Source organism: Bactrocera neohumeralis, chromosome 5, assembly GCF_024586455.1.
Source record: "Bactrocera neohumeralis isolate Rockhampton chromosome 5, APGP_CSIRO_Bneo_wtdbg2-racon-allhic-juicebox.fasta_v2, whole genome shotgun sequence".
In the NCBI taxonomy this organism is placed as follows: Eukaryota; Metazoa; Arthropoda; class Insecta; order Diptera; family Tephritidae; genus Bactrocera; species Bactrocera neohumeralis.
This window is the reverse complement of record NC_065922.1, coordinates 40,307,878-40,330,259: the sequence shown is the minus strand read 5'-3', so window position 1 is coordinate 40,330,259 and position 22,382 is coordinate 40,307,878. Positions and strand designations below refer to the sequence as shown.

Sequence of the window (22,382 nt, the reverse complement as noted above, 5' to 3'; positions counted from 1 at the left end):
TGCGGAGCATTTGCCAACCTGCATATAAATCATTCTAGTTTTCCTCACTCTTTCTTCCACGTTCTGCTTCCACAGCAGTTTGCTTTTCAAGACTATCCCAAGGTACTTGGTTCTTGAGAGAGATTTGTGTCCCATAAATCGAAGGGAACCTCTATAGAGGTGTTTTGTGCTTTCTTGTGAACACAAGCAGATCCGTTTTATCCGGGTTCAACCCCAGACTCGCTTGTGATAACCAATTCTGGACTGTATAGAGAATGATCCGTTATTAAAATGACAATGTCGTCCGCATATCTTAAGCGCTTAGACGTTGAAGTTTAACAATGCTAGGGTTTAAAACATTTTGTTTTATGTTTTAGTGTGTTTTACGAAACCGAAACCTGTATTCATTCTTCCTTACCTACATATCTGCCGTATATTGTTCCGTAGCATTAATTTCTCCTATCCTGATATCCAAATAATATACAATATTAGGATAATCTAATACACGGATTCTTTGTTTAGATCCGTGGAGACTCCAATTTACCGGTTAATTTAATTATCCGGATGAAATTTCCAGGCCTAGTTCACATTAGTATTGTTACACAATAAAACAGTTTGTTGTTGTTTATCGCTAAGATTGGCAAGTGAATTTTTCGTTTAGTAGCTGCTCCACAAAAACCGCAGAGTATACTTGTCTTAAGATTTTAATAAATAATTATGATAAATTCGAAACGTAAATGGCATAACTGCTTCATGCCGTGTGTAGGAAGTGATATTTTGTATCTTTGATTCCATTGCTTTGCAAGAATCTTCATCTTATCCAGTTTTATGATACGTGGATCACTGATTTTCTATTCCCGCATGTTGTTGTTATTGTAATAAGCACATTCTTCTGGTACTACCGCCACCAGAAGCTCAGTTAGCGCTGGATGCGCTATATTGATGCACGGTCGTAGGCCTTATAGCTTTGCTATTCCGTTGCATTGTTGCGCACGAAGCATTTGGTGATCTCAATGAAACTACTTACGTCCGCTATTCTTTTTGTGGACAACTATTCAAGGTTTAGTGCTTGATGGGTTCCAAGAATCTTTGTGTCGAATTTGTACTGAAGCTGGACATTCGTATAGGAAGTGGAAAACTGTTTCCATATTCCCTTCTTGCTTGCAGCTGCGGCACCTACTTTTATACAGATAATACAGGCACATTTTTAGTGTATGCTCTCGAAAAGGCTAATGCCTCGTGGTAGTAGATGTAAGTTTGTATCTGCTCTTCCTGATAGCAGGTCTTTTATTCTTATACTATACGTACATAAGTATGTTCTTCAATATTAATTGGTCGTGTTGATATTCGCTGCCATTAGTATTGAAGACGTTACTGACGTTAGATATCAGAGCTTACAATCACAAACACTAAAATAGAAAATATGTAGCCTCATAAACGCATCAAAATTTTACTAACTTTTACATAAATGCATTTTTATATTTCAAGGTATGTCACCGGAGGATGAATGGTACAACAAAAGCTTATCAGCCTTACGCATGAACAGTTCGCACCATCCTAACTTATCCGCGCCAATGCTGCAATATCAAACATAATCGAAGACTTTTGACGACTTCTTTTAAAATACAAATATGGAGCTATGAAATGAAAATGGGGATCCTGGTTCTCTGGGTTATTCAATATTTGTATTTTAAAGGAATGCCGTCAAGTGATGAATTACTAATGTATGTAGGTAGAATATGGACAGTGTCACCCATGTCAGGTGCAAGTTTGTTAAACGTTTTTTAAAACAAATCGCAATATCAAAAATAGCATGATCAAATGGAAAGTGAAAAAATAATTTATAAGTCCCAAAACAAAATAAAGTGTATATTATGTATGATTAATTGTGACAATGTGAATGTTGTGTACATATACCTAAGCATAAAGCCAAGGTGCGTATTGAAATCATAGAACCTAAAAATGGATTTCTACATATATTCTAAATATGATATTGCCCAAGTTTTTGTGGATTTAATGTGCACTCTTCAGTAATTTTTGAAAGTATTTTACTGCGATGGAGTTAAGATTAGAAGTCCAAAGACTCTGGTGCTTGATTCTTTCATTATTTTTTTATGTCGTTGATTTTCGTTTTGTCAAGAACTCTTTTCTTCACATCGGCTCTAATTTTTTTGTTTAAGATCTATTATATCCAAGATTTATTCCTGAAAGGGAAATTCATTTTTTTTTGTAATAATTTAAATATTTAATTTAAATTACTATATATGATTAATTTAGGTCATTTGAAAAGGGTCACCGTGATCAGCGCTGTTTTGCTTGATGTTGTCAGTTGTGACACACTTCAGTAGAGATTTGTAGTTAAAAATTTCATTGACACACATATGTATATCGGGCCTCCTTTTTAGTCAGTCTCATTTAAAGACGTGCTTACGTGACGTTTATATTTGACAACTTTCATTATTATACCCTGAACAGGGTATATTAAGTTTGTCACGAAGTTTGTAACACCCAGAAGGAAGCGTCGGAGACCCTATAAAGTATATGTATATATAAATGATCAGTATGTTGAGCTGAGTCGATTGCCATACAAACTGAACGATCGGAATCAAGTTCTTGTATGGAAAACTGACATTTGACAATGTATCTTCACAAAAGTTGGCACAGGTTATTTTCTAAAGCAACAATGTAATCTCCGAAGAAATTGTTCAGATCGGTTAACTATAGCATATAGCTGCCATACAAACTGAACACATAGTTACTAACAGAAATGCACCTGAGAAGGGTATTTAGCTTCGGTGCAACCGAAGTTAACGTTTTTTCTTGTTTTATCGATATTTTAGACAATTAGAACTCCATATCGTGGTCCATCTTTGATGCCTAAATTATTGGAATAGAATTGGCGCATTTCCATGCATCTTCGTCTTTATCGAAGAAAAACTGTAAAAAAAGGCGTATTTTCTCTTTAATGGTGACCATCAAACAATACTGAGTCAAGCAATCACAAAACTGTTTGAGATTTTTACAATATCTTGCCTTTATAAAGCCTACTTGGGTAACCGGATCACACCTACACAACGCGAGATGCAAAATGTATGGGTTTCTTCTATGTAAAAACTAACTTTTTTATGAATTAAAAAAATTAAGAGATTAAAATCACGACTTTTTGTGGCGAATATGAAACGTCGATACGCATCTTGACTATATGCAGGTATTACATATACATTTCCATACGTGTGTAACATATGTATATGCTTGGGAGTTATTATGTTTCATATGCGAATGAATTACCGTGTAAGTTAAATGGCAATTTTATAAATATCTAGAGAGAAAACTGAATAAAAACTTAATGCAATTTTATTGTAAATAATTCTAGCCTTAAGAAGTTGAGCAAGGGGAAAGTGCTCCTGCGCTCATGTTTGTATGTACATGCGTGTATGTATATATAGTAAATACACAAATATATTGTAATTGCATGTTTGTAAGACATGGTAGCTACTGACAACCGACTTTTATAATCGTGTACATTTTATTGCAAGGAAATGTGTACGAAAGTGCCAAATAAGAATTGCAAAAGTACACATTTGATAGATTCCTGTATATAACCGGAAAACACATACACACATATAACTAGAAACGATCTACACGAGTGCGCACAATTGCGATACTCATACATACATATGTATTTGCATTTCTGCAACATTATTTCTGATGCCAAATTCTTCATTTTAAAGATAGTCTACTCTTAAGAATACAGTTAATTGCAACAAAGCTAAATAAATCCAATGACAAATGTGTAATTTGACTAACACGAAACGGCTGATGCAACCCTATTGTAATGATTCTAATGCATATGTACTTGTAAGTTGTAGCTAAGCAATGAGTAATTAAGTACTAACTACTAACTAATTGATTACAATTGAATAATACTATTTTATGATTTAAGCCCAGAATATTCAAAAAATATAAAATGCAATTTTCCCACTCTATGTTGTAAAAAATCTAAGAAAATACTATTAAATATAAAACTGAATTTATTGAATCAATTAGTTGTTGTTATTGGTAATAGTGGTTAAGAGTTTTGTATTATTCTGTAGTCTTCCAAACAAGGTGAGTGATAACTGGTATATTCGCTTTATAGTTACATAAGGCAATTGATAAATTGATATTAATCAGGGGCGGATCCACGTGAGGGGAACTGCGAGAGAGCTCCCCACTTCTCCGATGAAGTTCTTGAAAATTTCATTTGAGTCACCTAAATTTAGAAGATTCCAAAATTTAACTGCAAAAATCGAAGCTCAAAGCAGAAATTTAGAAGATAAAGCGAAAGGATATATATTCGATGATTCAACTGTCCTTTTCTTCTTTACAGCTGGTTAAAGAGCTCATTGAATGCCTTGTTAAACGTTCATTATGTCGTCAAATTAGGAAGTTTCCGTCAAATGCGAAAGTTTTCCATGCAAGCATTTGATTCCGATCGTTCAGTTTGTATGGCAGCAATATGCTATAGTTAACCGATCTGAGCAATTTCTTCGGAGATTACATTATTATCTTAGAAAATAACCTGTGCCAACTTTTGTTAAAATACATTGTGAAATGTGAAGGTTTTCCATACAGGAACTTAATTCCGATCGTTCAGTTTGTATGGCAGCTATATGTTATAGTAGTCCGATATCGGCCGTTCCGACAAATGAGCAGCTTCTTGAAGAGAAAATGTCGTTTGCAAAATTTCAAAACGATATCTTAAAAACTGAGGGACTAGTTCGTATATATACAGACAGACAGACGGACATGGCTAAATCGACTCAGCTCGACATACTGATCATTTATATATATACTTTATAGGGTCTCCGATCCTTCTTTCTGGGTGTTACAAACTTCGTGACAAACTTAATATACCCTGATCAGGGTATAAAAATACATAAGGATTGAAGGATGCAGTGCAGTGATATCGAGAATACGCCGGAAGCATCTCGACTTAGAAGAATAATGCCACAATTTTAAACCCGTAAAATCGACGGAACCAAACGATTTATTCGCGACTCAATTACAGCACCCTCAGAACTATATAATAGTCTGGTTAGTAACTATTCTTGAGGGGACGCTGTAATTTAACTATATTCCTTCGTTACGGAGGAAAATAAAAATAGTAACATGAGCTTAGGGCGGGCAAAAGCTGACATAATTGGTTCCAAGGATTTCAGACCAAATTGCTTTTTCTCATTCCTCACTAAAATATTGGAAATATCAATAGAATTACACATAATTAAACTCAGAAAAACTGGCTGTTTCTCAAAATGCGTTTACTGAAGGAAAACCCACAGAAAAAAAGTTAATTAGTGGTAGCAGAGATTGAAAACTCTTTAGAGGTTAAAAAATATACTCTAGTTCTTAGATATGGATATAGCTTTTAAAAATATCCAACCAGGAGACATACTAGAAGCGGACATCTCTGAACGTCTCAGATGCTCAGGTCAGCAGGTCACGGATTTTCGAAATCCTAGAGCACTGAAATTGAACTCGGTCCCCCAATATTGCTATCCCTTCCAGAAAGAGTAGGAAAGGGGCGAGGTGAACAGAGACGCAGAGATAAGCATCTATACGGATGGGTCCTAACTAAGTATATAATCAAGCTTAGATACCAAATACGCCTTCCGTTTACCAGACCATTGCAGTGTTTTCCAAGTAGATATCACAGCAACCAAAGAAAGTTTTATTGTTCTGACAAGTAGCTCCGTCAGAATCGGGAAGGACCTCTCCGAGCCGTTCGATACCAAACGAGGTTTCAGACAAGGCGACTCCTATCGTGCGACTTCTTCAACCTGCTTCTGGAGAGAATAATTCCTGCTATATGGTGCAGAGGCTTGGACGATGACAACAACTGATGAGTCGACGTTGCGAGTTTTCGGGAGAAAAATTCTGCGAAAGATTTATGGTCCTTTGCGCGTTGGCCACGGCGAATATCACATTCAATGGAACGAAGAGCTGTCGGAGATATATGACGACATTGACATAGTTCAGCGAATTAAAAGACAGCGGCTACGCTGGCCAGGTCATGTTGTCCGAATGGATGAAAACACTCCAGCTCTGAAAGTATTCGACGCAGTACCCGCCGGGGGAAGCAGAGGAAGAGGAAGACCTCCACTCCGTTGGAAGGGCCAAGTGGAGAAGGACCTGGCTACGCTTGGAATATCCAATTGGCGCCACGTAGCGAAAAGAAGAAACGACTGGCGCGCTTTTGTTAACTCGGCAATAATCGCGTATGCGGTGTCTACGCCAATTAAGAAGAAGAAGACAAGTAGTTTGCTCACAACTAGCAATATATATTTATACATATTTGTATATGAATAACCAAGCGACTTTGAAATCAATGATGTTTCCCAGGGCTTCGTCAAAGTTAGTGAAGGAATGCTTTGATTTCTTAGTGGATCTAACAACCTATTTCATGACAAACCTGCTATGGGTTCTAGGGCATAGTGATACCCTGGCAACTATTAAGCAGAACAGGCCATAACTGGAACCACTCTACAATTAGATTCCGAAAAAAATATGGGCGTAATCGGGCCACTGCCACGCCCACAAAACGTCATTAACTGAAAACTTATAAAGTGCCATAACTAAGAACTAAATTAAGATATAAAATTCCAATTTGGCACAGGGCATCACAGTAGCAAGGGGCAACTACGAGCAACAATTTTGAAAAAGTGGGCGTGGCCGCGCCCTCTAATAAGTTTCATGTACATGTCTCCTAAACTAATAAAGCTACAACAACAAAATACATTAAGCCAAAATATTATGGGAACTTCCACCAACAGTGTGAAAATGGATGAAATCGGATGATAACCCCGCTCACTCCTCATATAACGGTACTGTTAAAAACCACTAAAAGCGCGATAAATCAATAACTTAATACGCTAGAGACATTAAATTTTACCCTTGAGATGGTATGAGAGGGATTTATGGGAGCTGGTGTGAAAATTTGACGAGGGGGGTAGCACCGCTCACTTTTTGGTGAAATCACATACATTCTCATATTCCTATGTCACAGTGTAAAAATGGGTGAATTTTAAATTCCATTTGATTCCTTCACTTTTCAGCACACAAATCAAGGAGTAATTAACATAACGGGATACAATTTTGCAATGCTAATTGCTTACGTAATAAAGTGTAAAGTATACAGTATAAACACTCTTTCCATGAACATAATTTATTTTCGCTGAGTCCGTGAAAAGTTCCAAGTTGACATAGAAGCGTAATTGGAGCACGGCTCCAATTTGCCAAGGAAGATGTCAACTGGCAACCGGAGAAATGGAGAAATATTTTGTGGACAGACGAATGTAAGGTAGTTTTGTTTGGTGCCACAGGGTCTAGGCAGTATATCCGTCGTCCACCAAATGCGAAATGTAATCCGCAATACACTCTTAAGACTGTCAAAAGGGTGGTGCAAAGTGGGGAAGTTTCTCGTACAACGGCGTGGGACCAATCCATCTAATAAAGGAAACCATGGATCAGTACGTGTATGTGAATAGATTGAAAAAAGTTATGCTGCCATACGCGAAATAAAATATGCCATTAAAGTGGTTGTTTCAGCAAGATAACGACCCGAAACATACAAGTAAATCTGCAAAGGATTGGTTTCGGGTCAATAAAGTTGAGGTTATGCCGTAGCCTGCTCAGTCGCCTGACCTTAATTCCATAGAAAACGTATGGGCATATATTAAAAAAGGTGTTGCTGACCGTAGACCATCAAATGCAAGGGAATAATGGAGCACAGTTCACGAGACATGTCACCAAATCTCGCTGAAAAGGTGTCGTGATCTTATCGATCCCATGTCCCGCACATGTGTCGCAGTAATAAAAAATGGCGGTTACTCTACTAAATATTAAGTAAAATAACTTATATGCTAGTCATAATTTCCATTTTTTTAATTTATTATTAGTTTTATTGCATTTTAGTATGCACTCCTATTATTTTGAACACCAAATTATAATATTGAAATTTATTTTTTATATTGATTGTTGGAATATTGATTCTTGGAATTTTATAGCTTTTCTGCCTTTTTTGTTTTTATACTTTTTATATAATGTGTACAATTCGAACTTAAAAACATTTCATCAATATTGTCCACTTCCATATTGCTGTCGATTCAATTATTAAAATTGTGTGAAATGGTAACAAAAGCGAACAGCTGATTTCTACATTGCCACTACGGGCTCAACTTTTGACAAATTTTGTTCGCTACGGGCGGCAAATACGGAAGGGCGGAGCGAATTCACTAATTGCAGCTTAAATAAAGCATACGTTGTAACTACGGAAGGGCGGCACGTCATTAACTAAATGAAGCATAGCAGTTAGGTCACTTAAAATTCGATTTATATTTTGTAAAATGATAACATCAGGCAGAATTTCAAAATTTTATTATATGTATGTATATAAGGGAAGTAGGCGTGGTTTTATATGGTTTTTCCTATTTTCACAATTCAATATAAGAATGTTTGGATGTAACGTCGGAGAGCCTCTAAAGTTCAAATAAGGAATTAAATAACTGATCAGCCTGATGATCTGAGTCGATTCAGCCATGTCCCCTCAATTTTTGAGATATCGTTACGAAATTTCACTCACGTTTTTTCTCATGATGCTGCTCATTTGTCGGAACGGCTGATATCGGACCTCTATAGGATATACCTGCCACACAAACTAATCGAACAAAACAAAAAAGTCATTGCAAGGAAAGCTTTTTTATTTACAAGATATCGTCATGAAATTCGACATGGCAAGGCAGCCATAGAACCTCCGAGCAAATTGTGCAAATCGGACCAGTACAGCATATTCTGTATTACTAACAGACCGTACAATTTCTTGTATAGAAAACTTTTTTACTTATGGGTTCTTAAAGGCAAAACTGTCTGATACTCTGTAGTACATGTATTCAAAGGTAAACAGCTAAGTATCTCTCCGACTTTTCTCGCTTCTTCTCTGCACGGAACTTAACACTCTCCTCCACTAAATCCACAGCGACACATTTACAAACTGGTCGAAGGAGTACAGACTTCAACTTAATATTGCAGTCGATGGCGACTGTCAATAATCCAAAAATTTTAGGAGCAACCTATGATAGTCAATGATCCTTCACTCCTCATACGACTGCAATTATCGCCAAAGTACAGAGCCGCAACAAAATCCTCAAGTTTTTGCAGAAATCATCCCTGCAGTCACTTGCTTGGACTTGGACTGGACATCTTCGTCGATTTTAAAGCAGTCTTCGATAGTACGAAAAGGAATTGCCTCTATGCCACTATATCTGAACTTGGTATCTCCGCAAAGCTAATACGGTTGCGTAAGCTGACGTTTGGTACTAGGCGAGGTTTCAGACAAGGAGACTCCCTATTGCGTGACTTCTTCCATCTATTGCTGGCGAAAATATTACCAGCTGCAGAGCTAAATAGAGAAGGTACAATCTTCTATAAGAGTGTACCGCTGCTGGCGTACGTCGATGATATTTTTATCATTGGCTTGAAAAATTTCTCCCGTTATCAAACGACGACTGTTTGTCGCACTCGCACTTGACAGTCATAACTTCGAAGCCGTAGATAACTGTGTCTACCTTGGAACCAGTATTAACGCCAACGTTAGCCTCGAAATCCAACGCAGAATAACTCTTGCCAACAGGTACTACTTCGAACTGTATAGGCAATTGAGAAGTAAAGTCCTCTCTCGACAAACAAAGACCCAAACTCTACAAGTCACTCATCATCCCCGTCCTGCTATATGGTGCAGAGGCATGGACGATGACATCTGATGAGTCAGCACTATGAGTTTTTGAGAGAAAGGTACTGCGGAAGATTTATGGTCCTTTGCGCATTGGCAATGGCGAATATCGCATTCGATGGAACGACGAACTGACAAAAATAACACTCAGAACACAAAAATAATTTAAACTGAAGTAAAAAAGCAGTATATTTTGCCACTGAAATAGAAAGTGTGTTTATTTTCCACGTGTAAACTCATTCTTGACATACTTATATGTTTAACGAGTCCTAAAAGAGAAAAATTCGATTCATTCTCGCCTACTGCCTGAATAAATTGTCAAACTAATTTTTTAAGGCTAACGGCTTTAAGTGGATTTAGCTCAGTCCCTTTTGCTATTATACTATAAGTACTATTTCTCTCCAAAACCCACAGGGAAAATTACCACTACTGTTAAGAAATGACAAGCCACGTTTTCCTGGTTTTTAAAATTTATGCAGAGAAGTAAGAAAGTATATCATACATCATTTATTTGTAGTGCCCTCGGAATAATACAATAAAACTTCTTTGTAGAAATGAAATTACGGCACAGTGCAATTTAAAAAGCCAACGGAAAGTTACGCAGCTTTATATAAGATATTATTAATAATTGCGATGTGAATATGTTAATCAAGCATTTCGTTAATAATATATAATATTTTCTAAGTTTATGAAATGTAATGTATCATAGAAATTTGTAAGAAAACTCAAATAATTGTAGAATTGCTGGGAACAAAATACTTTTAAGAGTTTTTAAACACAATACTAATATTAATAATGAGAAGAATAAAATAATAAAGAGAAATAGTAACTAAATTAAAGGACAGAAAATGATGGCAATGTAAATAATAAAGTATGAGTAATAAAAATGTTATTTAGCCTTATGTTTTCTAATAGTTCAAAACATGGTGTTACATGCGCGTTGCCTATATTTTGTTCCAAGTTTTTATATAATATTTGTTTAATACAACTTTAGATTAATTTGGCAATGCTAACACCTGATAGGCCCATATATATACAGCGCACATTTACCTATCATATAATGCATCTCTAGACTAATTCTTTAATTAAAATGGTAGATATTCTTATATTTTCCATATATTTCCGTTCCACTCGTCTTCCAACTAATTTGTTGTTCAGAGTTTTAAGTTTCATATCAAGTGAACTAAAGCTATACTTATCTTAGACACATTGCTGTCAAGGAATTTTGTTGACTTTAATTTTTGTGATAGTAGAGTTGTGTTAAGATTTCTATTGATACCAATTTTCAGTATCTCCTGCCATGTTTAATGAGGATAATAGGATGGATCGTCAAGTATTCAATATATATAAATATGTATGCATGTGCATATGCATAAAACTTAAGGCGTGTCAAACACCTGCATTGTGTCATTTAGCATTATTCACCACCATTGGTCCACAGATGTTTGTGCGTCTAAATGAATTCTCATTTAGGTTGCACTGACCTTGGAGAAATCTTGTTCGTTGACGTTTAGAGCGAACTTCTTGGCTGGTGGTTGCATATCATTTTGATCAGCATCTAAGTCAATCTACGGAATATATATATATAAAAATAGAAAATTAAATATAATTTTCAGTATGTATATTATTGAAGCTCACCTCCATTATAACGTTATCCTTATGTAAATTGGTATTGCTATTATTAAACTTGGATTCGTCTTTGGTAGACTTGGTTACGGTTGCTTCACTTGAGGTTGTGTTATCCGATTCATCGGCAATAACAGACGAAATGGCACTAACGCCAATGGCTGTTGCATTTGCCGCTGACGGCTCTCTTTTCTTTAAGTCGTCTTTTTTATTGTTGGAGTTAGTTGTTTCACTTGCAGCTGCAGTAGCAGTGGCAGTAGCTGCTGCTTCTTCTTTCTCTGCCTCATACTTTTTTAGTTCTTGGTCTAAATTGTAACGCCGACGATTGCTTACGAAAAAGGTACGCACGTGAGCTTCAGTCTTCGTGCCAATAGTTTCGGCTATTGTCTGTAAGTGATGTTTTTGTATAAATTCTAATTTAGTAAAAACACAGGTTGTTATAGTGTGGAAGTACCTGAAAGTCTTTGCCATATTTACGCACACCCTGTACGACGAGCAGAGCCTCATCATTGGACCATCTTGAATTGATTCGATTCGTGTTCTCAGCTGGGCGCATATCGTCTAATCCCTCTGAATTCTTACGTTTCAGCGCGGATATATTCTGTTTGTTTAGCTGAACCTGTAAGCCATTGAAAATAAAATTAAGGGATTGCAACACATGTCTGAGACATATTGCGGCCAATGAATGAAGCTGAATGATGAGATGAATCTGGCTATGCGTCCACATGTGATCTATGCTCATGAAATGAATTTGAATATATGAACCTACATCTCCCTGTTTTATAGACCTACATATATATTCAAAGGATGCCAGGCTTTTCACAAGATATGTTTTACCGTTCTGAAAGGTTACACTGTATTTGAGTTGCAGCTTCCTATGTAGCGAAATATTCACACAATAACTGAAAATTTAACTATTTCTAATATTGTCTTGCACATGCTTCAAAGAGAAATATATGTATATGTAAATATAGTTGTAGCATAAGAAAAATGGTCAGAACTAAGCTTATACGCGCTATTATTATGAAAAGTTGCTTAGTTATCAAATGATGCTATACGACTTTTTGTTCCATGGCTTGACAATCTTCTGTTCACAACTATTAAATCAGTTAGCTTAGAAAACAATAAAAAAAAACTGTCGGGTCTACGTTTGGAACGGGCTCGCATCTTCTTCCATCCAAGACTGTAAACTCGTAATTGAGGACTATGTTCTGTTGCTACTACAAAAACACAAGGTTCACTTGGGATTACGATTAGATTGGTAGTGTTGTCATAACCATAAACTTGTGGGTTTTAACTATTAGCAACACGAAAAAGTGGTGAATATATTTGAATGTATGCATGAAGTATGTGGTTTTATTAGCAATAGTTTTCAAATGGAAATTGCAAATTCCGATTTCTTACTTGGCTCAATAGCGAAACGATTTCCCTGTCTGTGTTAGCGAGCAGTTCGTCTTGATTGTCATTGGCTCTGGCCAGCGCCACAATATCGTCGTGATTGATGTACATGCCGCGAGGTGGTTTACGTTTATGTCTTTCAGCATTGCGATCGCGCGACCGCTTACCAAAATATGGACCGGAAGTGGGACGCTTATTACCGGTACGTCTACAGCACGCCATTGGGTTTCGGTTTTTTGTTTTATTTGGCACGCAACAACGATGACATACAATGATAAAGAAGGAATTTAACACGTTTTAAATTCAAGAACGTAATTGTTATTGTTTTATATATGTATATGTACCTCCAATGGTGGTGGCAACTTGAACATAGTTTACCGTGTGGCGATGCATTAAGCACACTACATGGAACTCCACAATTGGTGCAACAACCGCTCAAGCCTGCTGAGTCTGCATTGGAACATGACGAATCGGTATTCGCCGTATTGGGCGGCGTTTGTTGGCGTTGATGTTTGATACCAACTGCCAGAGCACCAACATTGGCAACTAGACCACTGTCTCGTCCTTGGGCGATCATATTTAACGAAACAGAAGCCGCTGTGTTCTCACTGTCGGCGTCGCCACCGCCAATGCTGCTACCAGAAACACCACCGTTTTCGCTTAATTTATTTAATTTGTTCGGTAAATCGGCAGAAGTGGCACAGCCTATTTTCATTTGATCTTGAAACCCGGAAGTTGTAGCCAATGCTTGATCCTAAAGGCAATTTTAGATAATTTGTTGAAATGTTGTTGGTAGGTATTGTGTGTCACGAGTGTGCGTGTTGCGATAAAGGAAAGAGAGATAAAGAGAACGGCCGGTTAACTTTGACATAATTTAAATTTAACTATTATTTGCATCAAATATAAAGCTACTAAGGTCATAAAGAAGTTATCAAACAAAATTATTGCATGTGTCCGAAAACAAAAGGCCAGCCCAAAGGGCATGGCTAAATTATGGCACGCCACGAGCAACAACAATCAGACAAGGACTCGACGCGGCATCGATATACATACATACATTTGCATAGATCTGACCTAAACACAGCGAAACAAATTTTCTACCACACTTTGGGCATTCGAATTTTATTGATACATGTAAAAAAAAGATTTTGCAAGAATGGCGAAATAGATTTTCGAAAGAAACAAGTTTCAATAAAAGTAAATGTAAAATGTAATGGAATGATACATAATGATTGATATGGGAATGAAAATTGTCAGTGAAAAGTATAAATATTATTATAAAGAATAGACTTGCATTAAATATGATTTCTGAAAATAAATGGGGTAATTTTTTGCTAGCTCCAAATTTTAAACATGAATGAAAAATAGGTTGTATGTCTCATAGTACATAAAGTTAAATATTGGGTATGCAAGAAACAAAATCATTTCTGTCAAATAAACTCATTCATAGATATGTAGTTAACGAGCCTGATAAGCGTTAATTTATTTCAAAACCTGCATTGGATATCTATTTATAAGCAAACTAGTTGAATTAATTTGAACTCTTAATTATAAACCAAACTTTCGCGACAAAGTTATGCTGTCCAACTTAAAAAAAAAATACATTAAAATTATAAGGCAAGCAATACAATGTAAACGTATGTACTATAAAGAGTTTAACGAAAATATTTGAAAATGAAAGAAACACATGAATTTTGTTTAATCTTCTCGCAGACAATAAATGATTTATTGACAATTATTTATGTACTATGTATATACTATTCTATCATTTACTGTTAGTAGAAGTTCTATAAACAGTCTTTCATTATGGATAAGGTCTTACAATCTAAAATTAACTAACAATAAATACATACAATTAAGTATAGTGTACTATGCGTGATAAATTTATCATAAAATTTTGGATGCGATGAGTCGAGGGCTTAGACCATTTACTTGAGTAAGGAATACCCATGGTCTTCATAATGTCTGTTTCAAAACTGCTACTAATAATATATCTGAGTGTTTTTTTCGATACAATGTGGTGGTCGAAACGTAATTTGCTTTGAACATGAATAAATAATTTTTATGATTTGTGTATGAGTATATTTAGGTAATATCTTGACGAGTTGAATTTTTTGATTTGGAAAAATGTTAACATCAGCTGCATTAAGCTCCCTGAATTAATCTGCTTATGTGGTACTATGAATTGATTGCCTCTATTTAAAAACATAATCAGTGATACTTTATGGTAGTTATATAAATACAGTTATAAATAAATGTTAGTGTAAAACATAATTTAAAAACGAAATAAAAATTTAATATCTAACTAAATACAACTAACATTTGTATATTTTGTATTATTTTTATTTACTAAATATAAAAATTTGCATTTATTGTTAAACCACTGTAAAACTAGAGAAACCAATTTCAATTTGAATCTGACTCATGCCTAAAATACGAATATTTTTAACTAATAATTACCTTGTCATCTGTATCAGATTCTTCATTGCTGCCATTCTCACTACCGTTCTCTGAACCTTCTTTACTTGCTTTTGCTTTCTCCTGACGGTCCATAACGCTTTGTCTGTGGCGCGTCTTCTTCCAGGAGTAATAATATTTCACCAAACTAGCTATTGATTTGTCGGGCAACTATAAAGCATATATTTGGAACATATAAAATTGAAACATTACGCTCCAGAATAGATTTGTTTGGCCAGATATTAAAATTACCATTTGACGAATGCGATGAAAACTTTTGCCGTGAAATTGAAAAGCCTGTTCGAATAACACTTTGTCTTCTACTGTCCACTCATCGGGGAAAGGTGTAAAGTTAGCTAAATCCATTACGGCACGTTCCAAATCATGTTTGTGCCAGAATAGCATACCCAATGCCTGTTCGCCATTATAACCGTATTTTTCTTTAGCTACTGATATATATTCTTCAACTGAAATATACATTACCAAATTTTACTTTATTAGCTTACACTTTATCTACTTATATATAACTATCGTACTTTCAGATATTAGAATTTTCGATAATAATAATAACTACTCATTACAACTTTCCTACATAAAACAAACTACAATTTTTCAACAAAAAGTAAAAGCATCATATTACTGTAATTAAAGAATGAGTCATTCCACCAAAAAATAAATAAATAAAATACATACATAACTAAAGTTTTTGAATGTTGAACCTGAATCTTTTCATTTAGGTTTAGTTAATACCATACATTAAAATGTATATGTTATTTTATATCAATATCGTACTCACGTTTTGCATCTGGTATTTCTCTAGTGGGCGACCATACCAGAAGTGCTCGATCATTTAAGCCCTCTGGTTTACGGTCATTTTCAGGTATTAACGGTGGACATACTGCCTGGTAGTCTCGACCAACACGAATTTTCTCTGAAATTATTATTATATTTTTTTAATTATAAAAAATTCCACGCCTATATATTTTTTAACTAACCTTCATATTCACTCTGTTTTGCTTTGGATTTTCCATTTCGTTTAATTGCTGAGGGGAAAAAAGAACAGGGATTCGAATTTGTTCTCTGAGGATTAAATACTTTATATAAACTTTTAACTCACAATTGTCATCGTCGGAACTAGTTTCCGGAGTTCCAGTACCACCAGCACCTCCACTGTTCCCAATATTAGTACTTGCCCCCACTGTACCACCCCCAGCAACGCCTCCTCCGTGCCCATTTGGACTTGGACCGCGTGATCGTCTCCCATTACGCACCAGCTCTGAATTTCTTTCAGCCAGGACCATTTTGTCTCGAATCAACTTCACACGATTTTGTTTCTCCAGTTTTGAGCTTTTGTGTAATTGTTTCCGTATCCCAAGCAATTAAATGGGATATTTCGTTCTACAAAATATTAATAAGATAACAGGCTTACTTTTTCAAATTTTACACACTGCATTTGCAAATTGAAATAAACTGAGTAGTCGTTTCAGCACAGAGCAAAGAAAGTGAATAAGAAGAAGCATGCAAACTATGCGACAAAAAGGCCATTCAGTGGTTTCGCCCAGTGTCATTTACCACTTTCACAGCTCACTTTTAAACAACCGTAGATCGTAAATTCTCCAAACAAGCTGAAACAAAAGCGACAGTTTCCCAGCTTAGCTGCTGTTTTTTCATATTTTCAAAAATTCAGTTCTCTGCACTTCTTTTCAACACAAATAAGCCACACAACTTAAAAGTTTTCAAAAGTTTACCTTTTCTGTTCCCCTAGTGTGACAACGTTGATTTCGCTAAGACTTGGTACGTTTGCTTAGCAATTTATTAAATACTCCTTTAGCACCTGTAATGCGTTCCACCGTGACTCTTATATTATCTTAGATCCTACAGCCTTTCAGATACTACTATCTCCGGCAATAGTAGTCAAACTATTTAAAATGCGAGAGCGTCCTAAGAAACAACTGCAACAACCTCGCTTCTTGCCACAATCACAATGAATGGGCAGGTAAATTTCTCAGCCGCTGCTTTGTAAGCGCATTGCTGAATTAACAGCTCACTTTTAAAAACGACCGTAGTAAATGTGTACGTAACCCCGTTAATTAAACAAACGCATTCCCTGTAATAAGTAATATTTGACAAAATCACAAACAATATTGAGGGTTTACTAAAAACAAGAAGAATTTAAGTCTGTAATATGTAAATAATATGCCATTTAATTCATAAATGACATATTTTGAATTTACGATATCTTTCCACGGTATGTTCAATGTATAATATAGTTTTGTCATTCAGCTAGGCATCACTCTTTGCTATGTTCAGTAAGATTATGAGTTGACATTATGAATAGAGGTGTTCAACAATTAACATAAAATTATGTAATTTATATAAATGAAATAAAAATTTTAAATGGTATTAAATATTCGAAAGATATTTCACACATTATTTAAAGAATTTTCACTAATACAATTCCTTCAAAATGATATATAACAAATGTGTGTTCATACAAAATAAAAAAATATGTATAAAACCATAACGAAACACGATAACGAAAAAATTAAACATTAATAATAAATTATAATAATTGATTTAAAGTCAGTAAAAGCAATGTTTGTATCACATATAGGTAAAATATAAATAACTGTTGAAATTCATTTCAGAAGATATCATTAGGTGTTGAAGATATTTTTCCGATTATTTAATAAAACTCTAGTTTTATATCTCTATTATTTACCATAACATCTTTACTGAAAAAAGTGTAGAATTAAAGGTTCGAATAGCTTTGTAATAACCATAATGGAAGGCATACACGCACCAATTATTGTACCAATTTCATCGAATTGTACAACTGATTGTTACGTATATGGGGCAGTTGTATGAGTTGTACCAACTGATTTGTTGAAAATCAACATTTTTTGATATTTTGTCAAGTTGGTTGTATTAGTTGGATCGTGTTTGGGTTGGTCGTGCGATTTCAAACGATTTCGCCATTTTATTTCGGCTGTCGAAGAGAGCGCGGCATATATAATAAGTAAAGCAACAACTTCCGAACTCATGTTTAAGCAACGAAGTTTAAGCAACGAAGTGAATATTCAAAATGAAGTTGGCCTCAAAATTGTATTAAAAGTTGTGTCGTATGTAGCGACAAGGGCAATTTCTAGCCCAACTCAATCAACCAACTAATTGTTGTGTGTATGCCTTCCATAAGGTACAAGTTTATTAATCTTCATTCACTGACATTCGCAAATGTCACAAATATTTTGTGATAATTTGACATTTGTAAAAGTGGTCGTAAGATGTTTGGTTTTTTATTGTGATATGAATATCAAATCAGTATTTTATTAAAATATTAAAACAATTTATTAAAAGTATACAGAGCGAGTTAATTTAATATTTAAGCGTCTTGCGAATATCTGCAAGTTTTGAAGAAATGGCCTCAGAAGTTGAAACTCCAGGAGTGCAAGAGAAATCTAAAAAACCTTCAGGTAAGCCCCTAAGAATATAAAAAATAAGAAATTGGAAGGGTTTTGTAACGCTAAGCAATGACTAATTCTATTGATTACTTGGATCAATAATGACTACAACTGTACATACATATGTATGTAGATATTTAAAATTTGGTTAATAAGAATTAAAAGACTTATTCACATGAAAATAAATATTCTTCCATATTAGATTCGGCTTTTAAGCAGCAGCGGCTTCCTGCATGGCAGCCAGTGCTAACGGCTGGCACTGTATTGCCAACATTTTTCGTAATTGGAATTCTGTTCATACCTGTAGGAGTGGCATTGCTATACTTTTCAGATGAAGTTAGCGAATTTGTTTACGACTATACCAACTGCAAAAGGGTCGGATATAACATGACCTGTGCAGAATATTTGACTACTAATTACAATGGATCTTGCAATTGTGAAATTGAATTTGAACTACCAAAGCAATTTACAGTAAGTATTCAGAACTCTGAAATAAATTAATGCTTCTACAATTAGGAATAAACAATCTAAAGAGTTACAATACCAATTATAATTAGTTGGGAGGTTGTTACAAAATATATGTAATAGTTTTGCACACTTAATGTTTTTGTAGCACCTAATGCCAATGAAGATAGTTATATCGTTATATATAAATGAGGAGGATGACAAGACGAAGAAATCATACTGTTTATCTGCCCGTCAGTCTGTGCAAGCAATAACTAGAGTAAAAATTAAAAAAATTTTGTCCTTAGCTTTATAGGAAAATGTCTTTATGCCAACAACTATAATGTGCTATAACAAAGTTCCAAATTAAGACTAAACTGTAATGTTTAGGGGGTCGGAATAGTAGGGGTCACCGTTGGACTTCTTATTAGTTTTAATGTATATATATCACAAACTCCTAAAGCGATATCAATCAAAACTCGGTGAGAAAATAGGTGAAATCGGATTGTAACAACGACAGTACCAAAATATATCGTTTAAGTTTAAAACTATTGAATTAATTGTACAGCCAAGAAATCAGCAACTAAAAGTTGGTGAAATTTCATACTTCAGGAACGACAACACTACAACCACTACTTTTATAACAAATTTTTGAATTATATTTTATCCTTTCACTTAACCATATCAAAATATTTTATATATTATTTTAATGAAGTTAAGTGGACACCTTTTCTTAAACGTAATGTGCTTTAACGCCGTATATGAATCAAATCGGTGTACACCTTGGTCTGAATCTGTTTGACCTTTTCCTGGTTTACCCACAATATTAAATTTTGCTGCTATGGCTTGATTTTATATCATATATTTCTCATATCAGTAAATTATGTTGATCTCATTATAAATATTGCGGACATGAAGTAAAATGTACTAATGAAACCAGTGTGTTTATGACCTAAAATACCTACATAAGTGAATAAGATATCAAACCTGATTGTAATTCATTGGCCGCAATTTTACGGTGGTGTTGTACCGAAAATCGTTTTTGTTTTAAGAAATCAAAGCTTTAGACCCATTTCATTTTAAATTTTTTTTAGATTTGTTTAAAAGCCAAAAGTTATTAACTAATTGTATGATTTAATAACTTTCAGGGAAACGTTTATATGTATTACGGCCTTAGTAATTATTATCAGAACCATCGCCGTTATGTAAAGTCTAGGGATGATGAACAGTTATTGGGCCGCTTGTCGTCAAGTCCATCGTCAGATTGCATACCATTCGCTTATGTTGAAGAAAATGGTGGAGATATACCTATTGCGCCGTGTGGAGCCATCGCTAATTCGCTTTTCAACGGTTAGTAGTAGGCATGTCTTCTTTATTTTAAATACTTGCTAAAATTAATTTTTTATTTTCATACCTAGATACCTTAAAACTGAAATTCGATGGAAAAGAAGTGCCACTACTTAATACCGGCATTGCCTGGCCCTCCGATAAAAACATTAAATTTAAAAATCCACCAGGAAATTTAACTGTGGCACTACAACACTTTAGTAAGCCAAAGTTTTGGCAAAAAGAACTTTGGGAACTGGACCCTAAAAACCCTGACAATAATGGATTCCAAGTTTGTTACAATTCCTATTATGATAATAATAATATATCTACATACATTTGCTTATAGAATGAAGATTTAATCGTTTGGATGCGTACAGCAGCTTTGCCCAGTTTTCGTAAACTTTATCGACGAGTTGACCATTCCAAATCAGGTTATCAAAATGGTTTGAATAAGGGTTCCTATACACTTGAAATAGTTTATCGTATGTACTAAATACCAAATCGCTTAAGTATATGTGATATAATAAGTATATTTATTTAATTTTTTTTATCGTGGTTAGAATACCCTGTGACGTCATTTGATGGTTCTAAGAAAATGATTTTATCGACGACGTCTCTACTTGGCGGTAAAAATCCATTCCTTGGCATTGCATACATTGTTGTCGGATCCATATGTCTAGTGCTTGGTGTAGCATTGTTATTCATACATATCAAATGCAGCAAGAGGTAAATATAAATACACAAAACCACTCTAGGTGGAAATGTTGACCTCTTATCCTTTCTATTTAGCTAACATGTAAAAAAAAAAAAAAAATAAAAGCTTTTCAGATAAAGTAAAATGCATTATTCACAACAACTTATTAAACATTTTGTATTTCAGCACTACGGAAATGATCAACGTTAATCCGCGCACACCCTATTCGTAATCGCAGCACAATTGAGCGAGCCTGAGGTCGCTGTAATGCTTATCTCAAATTAATTTTGATGTATGGACGTAGTTTGAGGCTTTAAAAGGCAATACATAGTTAATATAAATGGTTTAAAGCTATAATTAGCATAACTGTAGAACATTCAAGTTTGCGAAATTTGTTAATATTTATTCATTCTTTCACTTTCATTTATTTTCAAACTACATACATATGTAGAATTTTCTAAATATCTTTACCTAAATTATTCTTTACACCACGATTTTGTTTTTGTTTTTAATTGTACCTGTTTACCAATGTAGTCCTCGCTTAAAATATTTTAATAAAATAATTAACGAAATAAAAATATGTATCCCTATTTCCATATGTTCAGGTGCGAATTAAACTAGTCGTTTTCACTTTTCGCAAATTGGCAGAGAGGGAGGAAAGTACTGTAATGTATACGGTTTAAAATAAAAATTTTCTAATCAAGAAAATATAAGATGTTGCGTTTGTTCGTGGAGAAACGGGTTTTTTCGAAATTGCCTATTAAGTCGAAATTAATATATTCTACAACGGCAATAGCGAATTTAATTTGGATTTCAAACTCGACATAACCTTGTACATTAATCGCAGCCTGGCGTCGTCAGCAGCAAGGGGGAAGAAATAGGAGATATGAAAGGTTGGATGGTGATTGCTTTTTCTGGGACAGTGGCGCTATGTGTCGATATAAGAACTGAATCAACTTCTTGCCACTGTTTTCATTAGCTGACCTTATATGGGTAATATATTCCCTTCAGTATTGATTATTGCAACCTATACTTCGTATAATTTTCTGGGATATTCATATTCCCCATAGTCACTTTATAAGCAGTTTCGTATAATTCACTATGATATATGTACATATGTACATGTGTATAATAAATTTCAGAAACTTGGCTCCGTGAAATAAGTATAACCTGGTCTGTTAGCCGGTCTCATTAGTACTGAATTTAGTAACGGTGTGGATAAGAGTTA

General features: G+C 34.8%; 3 protein-coding genes across 5 annotated transcripts in view; 2 read left to right on the top strand and 1 right to left on the bottom strand.

Annotated features, from left to right (window-relative positions):
• LOC126758680 (homeobox protein unc-42) overlaps positions 1–2,525 on the top strand; it is a 33,001-nt gene extending 30,476 nt beyond the window's left edge. The window contains exon 6 of the mRNA XM_050473029.1: positions 1,468–2,525. Coding sequence (XP_050328986.1) covers positions 1,468–1,574 — 107 coding nt within the window. The 3' untranslated portion in view covers positions 1,575–2,525. The remainder of the gene's footprint in view (positions 1–1,467) is intronic.
• A 7,672-nt stretch (positions 2,526–10,197) lies between these two features.
• Positions 10,198–17,358, bottom strand: LOC126759674 (REST corepressor). 3 transcript variants are annotated; one of them, XM_050474672.1, is made up of 11 exons: positions 16,975–17,358; positions 16,344–16,624; positions 16,222–16,269; positions 16,023–16,157; positions 15,479–15,693; positions 15,230–15,397; positions 13,114–13,523; positions 12,776–12,977; positions 11,826–11,990; positions 11,384–11,758; positions 10,198–11,313 (listed from the first exon to the last, which is right to left on the bottom strand). In XM_050474672.1, the coding sequence occupies exons 2-11, from the start codon at positions 16,525–16,527 to the stop codon at positions 11,215–11,217; spliced, it is 2,001 nt and encodes a 666-aa protein (XP_050330629.1). In that variant the 5' UTR covers positions 16,528–16,624; positions 16,975–17,358; the 3' UTR covers positions 10,198–11,214. The 3 variants fall into 3 exon arrangements, with proteins under 3 accessions (XP_050330629.1, XP_050330630.1, XP_050330631.1); XM_050474673.1 differs by lacking the exons at positions 12,776–12,977; positions 13,114–13,523 and having other exon boundaries at positions 16,975–17,352; XM_050474674.1 differs by lacking the exons at positions 10,198–11,313; positions 11,384–11,758; positions 11,826–11,990; positions 12,776–12,977; positions 13,114–13,523 and adding an exon at positions 14,462–15,160 and having other exon boundaries at positions 16,975–17,350.
• Positions 17,359–18,485: 1,127 nt separating this feature from the next.
• On the top strand, positions 18,486–21,734 carry LOC126759676 (cell cycle control protein 50A). Its single transcript, XM_050474676.1, has 7 exons — positions 18,486–18,699; positions 18,890–19,158; positions 20,280–20,481; positions 20,550–20,749; positions 20,807–20,942; positions 21,021–21,186; positions 21,341–21,734. Exons 1-7 carry the CDS (start codon positions 18,645–18,647, stop codon positions 21,384–21,386), a joined length of 1,074 nt encoding a protein of 357 aa, XP_050330633.1. The 5' UTR covers positions 18,486–18,644; the 3' UTR covers positions 21,387–21,734.
• The last annotated feature ends 648 nt before the right edge of the window (positions 21,735–22,382 follow it).

Excerpts from the sequence above, each read along its gene's own strand:
- LOC126759674 (XM_050474672.1), bottom strand. The coding sequence starts at position 16,527 with ATGGTCCTGGCTGAAAGAAATTCAGAGCTGGTGCGTAATGGGAGACGA. Across the intron at positions 15,694-16,022 it reads AGAAATACCAGATGCAAAAC|TTGAAGAATATATATCAGTA; the intron begins GTGAGTACGATA and ends TGTATATTTCAG. Across the intron at positions 15,398-15,478 it reads TTCATCGCATTCGTCAAATG|TTGCCCGACAAATCAATAGC; the intron begins GTAATTTTAATA and ends TATGCTTTATAG.
- LOC126759676 (XM_050474676.1), top strand. The coding sequence starts at position 18,645 with ATGGCCTCAGAAGTTGAAACTCCAGGAGTGCAAGAGAAATCTAAAAAA. Across the intron at positions 19,159-20,279 it reads AACTACCAAAGCAATTTACA|GGAAACGTTTATATGTATTA; the intron begins GTAAGTATTCAG and ends AATAACTTTCAG. Across the intron at positions 20,943-21,020 it reads TACACTTGAAATAGTTTATC|AATACCCTGTGACGTCATTT; the intron begins GTATGTACTAAA and ends TATCGTGGTTAG.